This window comes from Cupressus sempervirens, chromosome 6 (assembly GCF_028749045.1).
Source record: "Cupressus sempervirens isolate cs-2001-9-10 chromosome 6, ASM2874904v1, whole genome shotgun sequence".
NCBI lineage: Eukaryota > Viridiplantae > Streptophyta > Pinopsida > Cupressales > Cupressaceae > Cupressus > Cupressus sempervirens.
The window spans coordinates 210,203,572-210,218,367 of NC_143123.1; the positions used below are offsets into that span (position 1 = coordinate 210,203,572).

The 14,796-nt window shown below is 36.9% G+C and overlaps 1 protein-coding gene and 1 long non-coding RNA gene across 3 annotated transcripts in view; one reads left to right on the forward strand and one right to left on the reverse strand.

Moving 5' to 3' along the window:
• Nucleotides 1–14,796, forward strand: part of LOC149551996 (DNA-directed RNA polymerase V subunit 1-like) — a 383,310-nt gene that overhangs the window by 216,633 nt on the left and 151,881 nt on the right. The window contains exon 14 of the mRNA XM_089787485.1: nucleotides 1,595–1,755. Within this exon, the coding sequence (XP_089643611.1) occupies nucleotides 1,595–1,755 (161 nt within the window). The remainder of the gene's footprint in view (nucleotides 1–1,594; nucleotides 1,756–14,796) is intronic.
• Nucleotides 1–14,796, reverse strand: part of LOC149551999 (uncharacterized) — a 236,598-nt gene that overhangs the window by 70,665 nt on the left and 151,137 nt on the right. The window lies entirely within an intron of this gene.

Genomic DNA, 14,796 nt, shown 5'->3' on the forward strand with positions numbered 1-14,796 from the left:
TACCACCTCACCATGAACATACTCTTCAACTAGAATCATTGATCATTGAGCAATCATCTTTAATATGACCACTTTTGACAACAATAGACCAATTCTCTCACCACCAACTTCAACACTTTGCAAACGGTGCACTCACAACAAACTCTTACAACTAGTATATATAACTACAAGTACTTGATTCATTCACCCACTACAACTATATACCTCAATTAGAACACAAATCAAAATGAACTTACACACTATATTTGTCGATGTCTTACCATAAATGTTCTCTCTAGTTTCCTTGCAGCAATCTTTTCAGCACCGTCAGCTCATCTTGAACTGATAAACTTGTTTGGTTTAAACACTTTCCAAAACTGACCCCTCCTTTCCAAAACTGACCCCTCCTCGCCATGAGATAACTCCCATGCTCTTCTCTCACAAGGATGTAGTATGCACTCTTTGGCACTCCCTCTTGCACAGATGTGCTCCACATACCACTAATATTTGACTGGTAACTTTACACAATGCTTGCATTTACTTAAAACATCTCCAATGACTCAATAAAATGCTCATTTTGGACACACCGCTCAATTAACTATATGCAATCACCTTGCCCAATAGAGCCTAAAATAGAGTCTTTACTATGATCAGAACCAAATAACAGCAGCAATGCACAGCTCAAAACTTCAGCACTTTTGACTTCTGTACTCCACACAATAATAGTGCTTTCAGAAGATTATTCTACTCTCCAACTAGGCTGCTCTTTCTCAGCAATCTCCCTAATCCTTCAATTCCAATACTAAGCTCACTTTGCAATGGCACTCCCAAGTCTTCATTCATGGCTCTGATACGAAGATGAAAAGACAATTGCCCTGATACCAAGTTGAAAACACTGGCACACAGGAGAAACCTAAATATGGGCTCCGAAGAATTCAGGCCCAATCTATTAGATTTATAGGCAAATAGATATTAAATGCTAAGAAGACTGCAGAACATAGCTGGTTGCAGTATAAATGACAAGCAGGTGAAACATGTGAATAATGTGGTGTTGTTTGGCCTGGGCAGTTGGTCTGTGCCGACCCAGCTACAGTACTGAGGATAATTAATTTATCTTTCTAATAGAGTTAACTATCATTGTTTAGGATGGATAGCTTAAACTTTTAAGGTGTTTAATATGATTATGCTTAGCACAGGGAAGGCTGTTTAGATATTTTGAGCAACCTAGACGCTTGCAAATATGTTCCTTATCTGATCTATGATATTTTATTCAATCGACACTAATCTGTGATCTCTATTTTAAATTTTGCTTCTTGAAAACTTCTACTGTCAACAAATATAACCTTTTGTTATATATGCTTTTTATTGGTCTGTCTAATCTCTTTTTTGTTGTCAAGCATTTTCCGTAATTTCTAGTTACCTGTTAATATTGGTTGTATCTCTTTTAAATAATTGAAAAAACTGAAGAAACAATTAGCTGATATGATGCATTTATTACTATGGGTTTTAATCGTTAATATACTATTCTTATGCCTTTGAGAGTTGTGCTTTAACCAAATTGGTATTCTATTGTTTACTAAAACTAATCAATTGTTATCATAATTGGATGGTTTAGTGAAGGATGCGGTGGTGGAAAAAAATCGAAAGAAATGGACAATCTTAAGCCATGCCTGTATTTTGCCCTGGAAAGAAGTGATGATTCACATGAAAATGAAGATACGGTAGATGTCTTGGTTAATATGATATGCCCTAATTTAATGGAGATAACAGCTACAGGTATAATGTATTACCATGATCATTATGGAGCTTCACTGTGATTTTAACATTACTATTCTACAAAGGTTCTAGATATGACATTCAATTTTACTAAAGTTCTAGTTTTATTTAATTCTTGATGCTGAGATCATGTAAATATAGTATTAATAGGTATTTCTTTTGTTCAAATCCCTTTGTTATTTTGTGAATATTATTACAGGTATGGATGACACAGTTTTGGAAAAAAGAAAAAGAAAAACTAAATTGTTATTTTTCAATGACTAAATAGCAATTCACCAAGGCTAATACCATGTTATAAATAAGTTCTTTGAAAAGAAGGTCATTTTAGAAAACAGAAGAGGTAGTAGGATAAAGAATTTTTAGGTTAAAAAGATGTTATTAATTTCTTTCTCGAAGTAATCTGCTGGCTTTCATTTTGTTGATCTGATTAATGTTCACATAGAACATAGCCTAAATGCACATTAACAAAGTGCAACATCCTAACAAGATATTTTTGGAAAAGAAGTGGGAGCAATGTTAGAGGTGTATAAAGAGATAATCCAAGATTATTATACAAAACAGTTGTAGACTTTTGTCACGCAGTGTCCAGCCTCCTCAATGATAGTCCGTGGAGTCAAAATATGGTCCATGTCTGAAAATCTGTACAAAAGCCTGCCTGTCCACTAGCCCGAGAGTCAAGCTCCTTGGATAAGATAATATTCAGCACTATGGCATAAAGTTTGGCAAAGCTATGCCCAATCTTGATGGTCCTCTTGTTGTCGGGGCTCGAGACTGACTCAGTCTTATAGATCAGATAGATAATATGTTGTGACCAAGAGTTAGGGAAGCTAGTACAAACCACTTTTTTGAAGAGCACTATAAGAAAGGAGTCCAAAACTGTAGTACCGACCTTGTAGAGCTCTTTTTGGAACTAGTCCTTGTCGGCAACTTTGCTACTATTCGTGCATTTGATTGCCTTACTAATGTTGGAGAACGTGAAGATGCAACAATGAGGTAGGGGGTTGAGGTGGAGACGAGACTAGCCGGGGATCTCATAAAGAGTGGAGGTGTGAGAAACAAGGGGGTTGTGGGCCAGGGTGGAACGGGAGGAGGGTGGAGAGGAAACATGATGTGCCAGAAGAGCTTTGAAGTCTATAGGAGAGAGGCACAAAGGGATCTACCCTGCATTGTGAAGAAAGTTCGCCTCTTGTGGTGAAGTAGGCGGCCTTAGGCAAGCCTCAACTGGGAAAACAATGGGGAAAGGGTGGAGAAAATTGAGTGAGCCGAACGATGAAACAACTTGCAATCCTCATCAAACCACTGATTCATGGGGCAAGTGCTCCTTCACCTAGGGCTACAGGAAAGGGATGAGGTGCGATGGGGAATGGAGAGAAGGGTAGACTCCCATAATGCAGCTTTGAGCAAATCAAACATGTAAGAAGTTGTCTCTAAAAGTTGCACCCAGACTGAGTTCTAAAACCCAGTTACTTCGAGAAACATGGAAATACTCCTAGGTCTGTGGGTTACCCAAAAAACGGAGTAGATCGCTAGGCTCTAGGCCAGTTCCTATGAGACACTTTCACCTATTTTCTCTTAAAACATAAGTTAAAACTTAGGAGGGAAAGAGATAGAAGGATAACATAATTAAAACTTAAGACTAAGGTGATATCACCAAACTTGAAATGAGATTGATATTTCCTGAAACAGTTCAAATATGAGACAATTCTGATAACAAATTACTCATTTTGTAGATGCTTAAAAACTGAAGGGTTCTCAATTAGGACTCAAGATGAATCACAATAAGGACAACAAATCCATACCTTTCATACAACAAGATGAAACTTAGAAAAGGTCTTCAAACAACTCTTCTGTTCGAAGTTTCAAAGGGTGAGACAATAGCATGCCTATAATTGTTACAAAGTAATCTGTATGCAAACTATGAAAGATTCAAGAAGAAATCACAATAATAGCTCAAATCCATTTTGAATGATAAATCATTCTGAATTTAGATAGGAAGTTCTTTATACTCTCCATAAATGTCGAGTATCTCTGCTTTTACAACAGAGTCAGAATTCCGGGCTAAATGTTTTTGTAGTGTCATAGTACCTTTCAGAATTTTGTTCACATCTCTTCCCATTGCTGAATGTTGTTATCCTGTTACTGTGAGTCCGACAAACAGCTATATTGTCCCAGAATTGCCTTGATGTCCCTTACCACTGTAATATCCCTTGCTAGATTTGGTAAAAATTATGGGTTTTGGACCAAAAGGAATTTTTGTTGAATAGTTGGCAAGAAAACAAGCTCTTGAGCAATTACCACCAAGTTACCACTCTACTGTCTCAGTATTCAAATGTGGATTAAAGATATTAATCAATGAGGACTTGACTCCAAATGTTTGCAATAACACTTGGTATTTATAATAGTAAACCAAGATAGTATCACTATGCTGAACTAATAATGTTTACATTACAAGTAACTATGCATCAACATATAGAAAGTTAATTTAGAAAAATTTGGGTGAGTTTGATATAGACCCAATAATGTTTTGGAGATGCCCTTGAAGGGTCTCGATTGTGTTGTTTGCAAGTCCTATGTTATTTTCATAAACCAATACAGTGAATACTTCGTCAACTTTCCCTATAACTAGTTCCGACTGTACCTCTCATGACTTTCCAAACTTTTGCTACACATAGCTTGTGCTGACTGACGACCCAGTGATGTTTGCGAAAATCTCCTTACTATCAGCAACAATCCTTGACTCCTAACCACACAATGCCACCCTGCAATATTTCTAACTTCCCATGCTTATTGTCTTGATATGCCATGGGTTCTCTATCACTTGTGCTCGTACGTAGTTTCCTTTGAAAGGAGTAACTAACTATCCTAGTTCTGTCGTCACTCCTATGCTCAAGCAATATATACGTAGATAGTATACAACCAAACTTCAAGGATGTTGCCAACGGTGTCTTACCCCGACTTAGAACGAAGAACCTTTCTCTCTCTATGCTCTGCTGAGTATTCTCCTCTACATCAACAACTATGACACTACGTCTTCCATACCATAGATATCATAATTTGTCTCTTCCACTCACTTTTCCACTTGACATTAAACCACAGCTCTACATTGTCAATATTTGGCAGGTATATCATCTTGACCTCTGACTTTCTTCAGCCAAACTCGGACTTTAATAGTTATCAAGGAATTTCTTTTGCCTGTAACGGTTGTTGCTATCACGATGTTAGGTGTGCTCTATCTTCTGAGTCTCCCGTAACAGTGAGATATGGTTGCTTACGAGTCTTGAACCCAAACCATCAAATGCAGTTTTGTGGTTAAACCATGGTAATGTATTGGATTGTAATTTGCATAACTGTCAGCTCATTGAGATGCTCACAACTGTTGCTTCTCAATTCTTGACAATCTGCGTATATTGAGGTATTTGCAGGTATCCGGAAGGTGTCTCTTTTAATCCTCAGAAGCTCTTGATGAAGAGTAACACTTAGACATTCTTGATAGTTGCTTAACAGCTCTTGCCCAACCTCTTTGCTTCCTGGCCCTGTAGTATCATTCAAGAACAGGCTTCTATAATGTCAAGGCATCTTGCTAAAAGTGAAAACTCAAGGAGAGTCATGGGCCATTTGCTGATTTCTCTTTTGATGGTGAATCCGTCTTTAATTCGTTCACTTCCCTCCAAAGTCTATAGATGCTAAGCACCCACTATTACGATTATGAATCAATGTTGCAATTGACAACAACGTTACTAGAATGACAACAGGAAATGGTTGTCCTTGACTACACTTTGTCTGCCAATAGATTTAATGGTCGTACTTGTAGTCTTCCAACATGAATCCTCGGCTCTCGAATTATCTCTTCAAGACAATGAAGATCTCTCAAACCTTAAGAGTCATTTTACAAATTCCAACAACAGTCGACCTACCATTCTTCGAATAGGATCAAGTTTTGAACTCTGGAAACTAGACCGACATCCTTTGAAGGCTCGAAAAAAAAAATATTAAATCTTCTACATCATTTGAAAATCTTTGTTTCAAGAACTTTGGCTTTGCACAGAAAATTTGTTACTAAAACCACTCTACTTGAAGATATTAATGAGAGTTTCTCCTCCTGTGTGGTATAACGACCACATCTAAAATATATACTAATTGTAATTTTTTCTGCTTTAACTTCAAGTAAAAAACAGAGGTGTGATATAGGTACTATAATATATCGACAAGTATTGACCAAAGTGTGTTCAGTCGTTCTAAATAGATTATCAATAGTCAAGCCCAGTGGATTTTGAAACTAATGTTTCTATACACTTTTGCTTTTGATATACCCTTGAGAGCTGTACATGCATATTAATTCCTTTGTAATCTGTAACTCCATAATTTTGTGCACAATATTTTAGTTTCTATAGATAGTGATAATCTAATCGCACTATTCTTCTTCTAGAAAAAAAAAAGAATATCATTGTTTCAATGTAACCTTTCAGGCTAGCAAGAAGACCAGCTCTAATACCACTGTAATGTTCTGATTCGGATATTTATTGATTTCTCTTTTAACAATATAATCAAAAATAAAACTTTGCAGATGTATTTCAGAACAATGGAATCCTGTAGAAACCCCAATAGATATTTGACTAACTTCTTCTTGAGTATAACATTCAAACTTAGATTTAGGCAAAGGAATACAATGCTATAATAAAACCCAAAGAATTCTCCACAAGAATATTACTTGTTATTTCATAATAATATCCAAAATGTTGAGCATATAATAATGTGTTACAAACCGGTAAGATAAAACCAACAACTTTTATAACTCCTTAAAATATGTTATTGCATTTTACAACAGCAATACAATAACCAGTACAAAAATCCAATCTTAAATATATATTAACAGTCAGATTGGAATGCGAGAACAAGAACCTGTAAGTGCAATTGAAACACCTGCATTGATGTTTCCCGAGACAATGGGATTGCGTCCTTTGTCTGCTAGCATGAGGGGCTACGTCCTCAAACTAGCTGAAAGCTGAAGCTTTTTTAAAACTCTCACAAGAGAGAAAACTGAATTGAAGCATAAAATCAAGCATACCAAAAGGAAGAGGTCTCTTCTCCTTTTATTCTCGCAACAGTGACCCTTCGACTTCCTTTCTGGGTTTTTCATCTTATCTCTCCTCATCATCTTGTGACCACGTGGAATATTTAACTTGACCTTTAATAATAAATTTCCAGCTCACATTGTCAAACTTAATATTGTAAATACATCTCTTCTTGATGTTTCGAATGTCCCCAAAGAGAAGGGACATTACACGAGGCCTTTTGGACATCCCTAGGATTGTTTCAGTTTTCTTCCATCTTTCTTCTTCTTCTTCTTTCATGTTTGTAATTGAAGAGAATCTATTACATGAAAATGTGTAATTACATTTTATACGACTTACATGTGTACTTACATGTAATGTGTCGTCGGCAGAAGTTGTGCATCGGCTGACGGGTCCCTTCGGTAGAAGTATTGTTATGTAGCCGACGGGTAAAACAGTTTGTAATGGGTATAATGTACTTGGCCGACGGATACCTTCGGGAAGGTTCGTCGGAAAGTATTTATAACCCCTTAAGGAAGCATTGTAAGGGATCTTATCATATCGTTATCGTATCATATGAGAAAAGCATAATGTATAGTTGGCATATGCGAATAATAATAGAAGTTCTGCTATTTGCTGTTCGGTGTTCGTATCAATTTCCTGTGTGCATTGCTTAATTAATCCATACGGTAAACATAATGCGAGTTGTATGTGCAGTTGCACGTAACTCAATTATTTTTCTTTTAGTTAGATCGGGTCAAAGTTGGTTGATTTGCTCCCACTTTTTCCTCCACCTTTTTCTCAACTCCTGTGCCTATATAAAGGAGTGCTCCCTCATTGTAAAATCATCTTTATCTTTATGCAAGACAACTCTGGAGAAATTGTGCCAGCAGAACTTTGTTTGTGTAGCACTATTTTGAGAGAAAAGCAAATACAAAGGAGCATTTAAGACTTGACTTTGATTAAATGAGATTGTTACTTGTGTGAGTTATAAGCTTAATCTATAATTCATCTAATTTATCTTTGATTCATGTTATCTTGTGTTCTTGGTAATTGTATCTTGTGAATTGAATATAAAAGAGTTAAGAAACAATTGGAGCTAGAGCTTTGATCAGGAGCAATTGTGGAAGTGTATAGCTAGAAGCTTTATTTGTAGCTTATACTTCTTTCTTAATTTGCAAAATAGTTTAGTTATTCTTACTTTTAGGAGTCTTTGTGCTCTAATTGTAAAGCTTTTTCATATAGAAGTACAACCGGACTTAGAGCCAAACAAGTACATTTTCAGCTAGCCTTTGAGTTAGTGAAGGTTTATTGGTATCACTGTTTCCAGCTCTTGATACAAATGTAGTTAGAGATTCACCTTGCCCATTATTCGTTCCACAAGTAAGTGTATTCTTTCTTGAAAGATAAGAAGATATTGGTAACACCCATTTTATAAAATCTCTTGACTTCTCGCTTGCCTTGGGTTGACTCAAGGAACGGTGAGAAGGGGGAGCCTTCCCTTTAAGGTAGGAGAGACTCTGTCTCACACGTTGTCGCTGGTCATCCTATTTTGTGATTGAAGTTTTACCCAAAATTGTCAACTGCAAAATATCCATCCAACAGAGATTAAGAGAGAACTCTATGTAGCACCAATTTTTCTATAGCTACATCTTTTGTAGGGGTTGATGGTGAAGTTGAGATCGATATTTGGGATCCTTTCAATGCGTTAGGATTTCAAAAATGGCTCATAGTAGAGTTTCGGGATGTGTATATAATGCCAAGTATATATGGTTTTACTGTTGACTCTCATGTGCATGATCCTTTTCAAGTGCACAGTTCAGTTGTACGTGTCAGATAGTGTGTTTGACAACTCAGTTTGCCCAAGTTGGGGATGCAAGCTTTGTAAGCTTACTGAGTTGCTTCCGTATAAGATGTTCACTCCTGTGACATTTACGGTCAGATTTGATTCAATTTGGCACATTCAATCAGTTGTATGGGTGATGATGTTACAAAAGTTGGTTAGTGATGACAAGGATGTTGTGTGCTTCTTCATATGGGATCTTGTTAGTGTTGACAATTCAATCATGTTTGTTATTAGTAACATGCACTTATTCAAATTGTAAGCTTATACCGAGCATATTATATAGTTAACACTGTTAACCAAGCATTTCAGTTGTTAACGAGTTCTACAGAGGCCACTGAGTCCTTTGTACAGATTTCAGTTTTCACCGAGCAGTTACTACTAAGGTGATGATCAACAGTGTAAACTGAGCATCTCAATGTATGCCGAGTTTACTAGTGCAAACCGAGTTGTGCAGTGCTTACCGAGTTCGGAGTTGATGTGATGCGAGTCTAGTGTTAACCGAGCTACTCAGTGTTAACCAAGTGACTCAGTTTATATCGAGCTTGAGGTGATAGCATTGACCGAGCTATGCAGTGTGAATCAAGTGATTCAGTTTATATGTTGAGTTTCACAGTATTCGTCGAGTCACCAGTGCAGACTGAGTTCAAGACTACTTGGAAGTGATTAGTATGGACTGAGCTTCTATGTCTACCAAGTGCATGATGATGCCGAGCATTAACAATGGATGCAGAGTATCAGAACCTCATCGAGTCAGTCTTCAAAACCCAAGTTTCTACACTTTGGTCGACTTTGTCATATTTGTGTAAACTTGTATTGTGGCCGACTTTGTAATTATGTAATTAGATTGGTATATATGTAATGTATTGTATCACATCCAATATACCATTGTGAAGTAATGTAATCATTAGAGAAGTGCAGAAGAGCGAATTATAAAGGCTACACCAGTATAAGGAGTAGCAAAGATTTATCTATCACAGGAAAGGTGATTTGTACATTCAAAGGAATGTCATTTAGCAAACTAAGTTGCAGATCAGAGATCAGCTACTGCTTCATCCTAACAAGTGGATCAGTCAAATACTTTAACAAGGTAGACTTAACAGTCTTATGTAAATCTCTTTACTGAGTGCAGACTTCATTATACGTTTGTAAATCCTTTTGCAAGGTGGATCTAGCAGTCCTTATTGCCGTTAGCAGGGCAGATCATCAGAAGTGATCATTGTAAGCCTTAACATGCCAACTTTATACTGCAGTACTAAAGCTTGTGGGTATCATCCCCACCTCAATTTTACTTTCTATTTGAAAGGTTTTTGGGTTACCAAATCTTGTGTTAAAGTCTAATGTATGCTTTCATGTTTTCAGTTTCTCATGCATGCAATTGAATCAGAATATACATTAGGATTAATTGCTAATCAAGGATAAAGTTTTATAAGATACTGATTCATCCCTCCCCTCTCAGTAACTTAGCCTATCATAATATTTCCAACAATTGGTATCAGAGCATTGTGGTTCTCAGTAAAAAGTTTAACAGCTTGAGCAAAGATCAAAGACAATGGAGTTATTCAGACTTGATAGGGCTATTGACAATGAGAAGCTAGATTTGAAATTGGCTATTGGACAACTCAAGAAAGGAAAAGAGGAACTCTCTCAATCCTTGAAAAGAAGAAAAGGTCTTGCAATTCAGATGAATGATTCACTCTACATTGAAGAAAGAATTGAAGACATTCATTCAAGCAATTTAGATGAAGCTGATGAAATCAAATAACTATTGGAACAGAATGGTACTCTTCAAGAAGGAGTAAGAATACTAAGAAGAGAGCAAGAAATTCAGTGAGTAAGATTATGCGAAGTCATGGAAGAGAAAAACAAGATAAGAGAAGAGATAGAAGGAAAGAACAATGAAATTCAGCACCTATCCCTTCAACAAGCAGACTTCATTGATTAGCTCACCAATGCAAATGAAGAAATCATGAACCTAAGATCAGAGAATGAAAGATTGCAAAATGATCTAAACATTGAAAGACAAACTAATCATGATGAAATCCCAAGCAGACATGAATTGATTGAATGAGCAAAGTCATTATAGACAAAAAGGAAAAACAGGAACTGGATATATAGAAGAAGGTGAATCATCCAAGCAAGGAGCTCAAAATAATCAAAAACCTATTTGTAGTCATTGTGGTAAGATAGGTCATACTTCAAACAAATTTTGGAGCAATGGGAAAATAAAATTCAATGAAAAATGCTACAATTGTAATCAGCATGGTCATAGACCAAATGAATGCAAAGAAAAACCAAGATTTGAAGGGAAATGTCACAAATGTAAGAAGCACGGACACAAGTCATTAGAATGCAAAACTAAGATATTGAATCCAACAGAACAGATTGTGAAAGCTATATTTGGTTCGGATTATAACACTTGGTGCAGATGTCATTACTATGGAGAATTTGGACAAATTGGAATGAATTGTGTAAAGCATCACATGAGGAAAAGAAATACTACCAAAAGATGTTTCATTTGTACGGAACTTGGTCATCTTGCCAAGAACTGTATGAATAGTGGAAGAATAGAAGATGAAAAGAAGGAAAAAGTTGATAACATCAGAAAACAAATGAGACAGCAATGGGTTCCAAAGTCTACCGAGAACGCAAGTCCAAGCAACAATGATCAAGTCACTCAAGAATTGGGTGACTCCACCATTTCCACTTGATTTCTTAAAGGAGAACTAGAACTAGGCTACAAAAGAAGACACCTAAATCAGTTCCAGTTGATAGGACAAAAGATCCATATCAGCATTGAAGATGCAAAAAGATCACTAAGCGAGCGGTACTAATTACTACAGAGTTACGTTCCTTATTGAGCAAGGTCGGGTTACAGACTCCATTGAATGAGGTTGGGAGTAATTGTTGTCGGTAAAATTGTATATCAGCCGACGGGGGCCTTCGAGAAGGTTCTTGTTATGAAGCCGACGTGCCCTTCGGTACTTGTCATGTAGCCGACGGACCCCTACGGAAAGGTTCTTCGGAAAGTATATATACACCCTCTTGGGTCATTGTAATCATCATCATGAGCATAATGTAATGTCTTTGGCATATACGAATAATAAACGGAGTATTACTGTTCTTGTCTATTATCTGTATGCATTAATCTATTTACCCATGCGGTAAACACTTATATGGTTACCGACTCACGAAAGACTCCACCGAGTATTCAATGCAAGCGAAGTGGATGACAGTCTATCAATTTGATCCAACATTCGTACCAGGCATTTATGGTGAAATTTGATAAAAGGAGTGAAATCAAAGTCATTTTTCATTGTGAATTTTCAAGAGCTATTTGCCCAGAGCGATCTTCAAGATTATTCAAGCGATTTGAGTGAATTGTTACCAAAAGTTTTTGAATTCTCTCAAACCCTACCGAGCGAAGATGGCAGTTATTAGCAGCAAGGCAAAAAGAGGTTCAAACATGTTGGTTCGAGGTGTGGAATGGAAGGCACGAGATTTCAAGCTTACTCCTACCATTGGGGAAACCCTACATCTAAGCAGAGTGCAATCTCAAATTGCTCCAAAGGTACTCTTAATCAACGACATCCATTCTCATTTCAAATATGCAATTTAGGATATTGGTACTTTGGAAATGGACGAAACCCTAGAGAAATTGTGTGTTAATGGCGTGTTGAAACCTGAACACCAACATCTGGAAGCTAAAGGTTTAACACATATTCCACATATGCCACAAGAATTTCAAATTAAGTGGATAAGATACATCCTCAATCATGTGCATAATGGTCAGTTGTGGTTGGAGCAACCAATTTTGATCACAAAGAAGATGATCCATAGGATCACCAGTCTCCCCATGTTATCAAAAGCCAAAACGACCAAAACCCTAACTCAGGTTGAACTGGAAAAGAAAACCCTTGCCGAGTGGGATGGAAGGGGAATGAAAATAAGCAATGTGACCGAGATGGAACTAAAGTTCGACATTCACATCATCACACACAAGATATACAGCTCTAGCAGGTTGAACAGTGTGTCATGTGAAGCTGTGGACTTGGCTTACAAGGTAGTCAAGAATAACCTTTCTCTTGACCTTGCCGAGTTATTTGTGAACCAGTTTAACTAAAACATGGAGAACATCAGGACTTGAAAGAACAATCCATGTAAATTTTGCTCACTCTTGACATGTTTATTTTTCTATGTTCAGAAATTCTTTCCATAAAAGATATTGTTGTTTGGAGGAAAGATGTGCCAGTCCTTTATCAAATTAATGAATACATTGTTGAAATGGGAGAGAATTATACAAGTATCATGGACAACTACTTTGATGCATTTAAAGAGAAAATGAATAACAGATTCTGAATCTCTAGGAAACTAGTTGAGGATTATAAACATGATGTTTGTTTTATGGTAGATAATCACAAGGTGTATATTCAGGCAGTAAGGCCAAGAATTGCATGGGTAAAACCTCTTGGATATGAGGTGAATATTGAAGAAACCAAAGACATAATTGGGGCATTGATAAATGAGCTAGTGGATCCTAAGCCTGCTTACTTTGGCACCTGTGATGAGGCAAAGGCTAGAATAGAACTAGAGATCAAGCTCGCTCAAGCAATTAACAAGGGTAAGAAGAGGATTGTTAAACTGAAAACTAGTTCTACTCTCTTGTAAACTGAAGGAAAAGGTGAGGATGAAGAAAAATCAGAGGAAGAGGAGCCACTAAAGAAAAAGGGTAAGGTAATCATTACCAAGCCTGCCAAGACATCCACTGCCATGTTCACAAGGAGATCCTCTAGGAAGAAAGCAGATACAGAAGGATTAGACATAATTTTCAAGAGGTCTCCACCCACATTTGAAGAAAGAATGAAAGAATTGGTATCAGGTTTTGGAATTACAAACTTCAAAGCACTAAAATATAAGACCAGGACTACTGATGAGCATAAGAAAATTGAAGATATATTTATATCCAAGATGGGTAAGTGGAAACACTCACTTGATCAACTTACTCAGTGGATTCCAGATGTATTGATGATCAAAATTAAGCCAAGATGGGAACATGCAATGCAAACTGCAAAAGACATATATGAGCAGACCTTAAGGAAACTTATGCCAAATTTAAATAACAAGGAGGTAAAAGAATCTTTGAAGAAGAAAAAAAAAAAAGTTAACCTTAAGATTCAATACCTGTCTTATTCTATTGAAAGATATTGAGCATGTTGTGAAGAACGCTACAAACACATGGAAGAATGTCTATCTTCTTCACAAACCGAGTGATTTTGTTGGTAAGTGTAAGTGATAACGATGATGATGATCAAGAGGAGAAAGATGAAGAGAAATATGACGAAGAGGTAACTCATTTTGATAATATAGATGATGAAGAGGAATAGGAGCAAGAGGCTACCGAGGAAGATATACAAGATACTGAGGAGACCAACGAAATTAAGATTGTTGCAGCGGTCATAGCCTCACTTCCTCATTCTCCCAAAAAAACATTGATAACATCAATCTTGGAGACAGCCTCAACAGGATTGATTGTGACCAACATTGCAAGCACAAGCACTCAATCAATCTTTGCACCAGTCCAGCGCAGCAAATCATTGACTGAAGTGCCAAGAACTTCATCTATCGAGCTTCAAGCTCTACCCTTTACATCAATTTTGGCTACAGCAAGTATTCCTACCACCAGTATTTCAATGAGTGCAGTATCCATTTTTGCAGCAAGTCATACTATTTCAGCAGTTGTTTCCATTCCTAGTACATGAGCAATAAGTGCAAGGACAGTTGAGACCAAGCCTCAACCGAGTATAAATTTTTTGGGTAAAGGCAAAGAAAAGGAGGAGGATATAGATCTTGATGAGGAGATTGTCATTCCTAAATGGGACATCTGAAATCTAAATCCAGATGAGATGCAAATTTTTGGTGAATTTCTTCAAAAGAAAGCCAAACAGAAAAGGCTAAGAGAAGAAAGAAACAAAGAGTTTAAGATCATTGAGGATGCCAAGAACATTCTAGCAGAGGCTCTAAGTATAGAGGATGATACTTCTCAACCAATTTTGTACTGGTTGGCAGAGGCAGTCCAGAAATATGAAGATTTGGATGGATAGGATAAATTATTGCAAAAAGCCGAGAAAAAGTTTGAGGGTAAAGTTT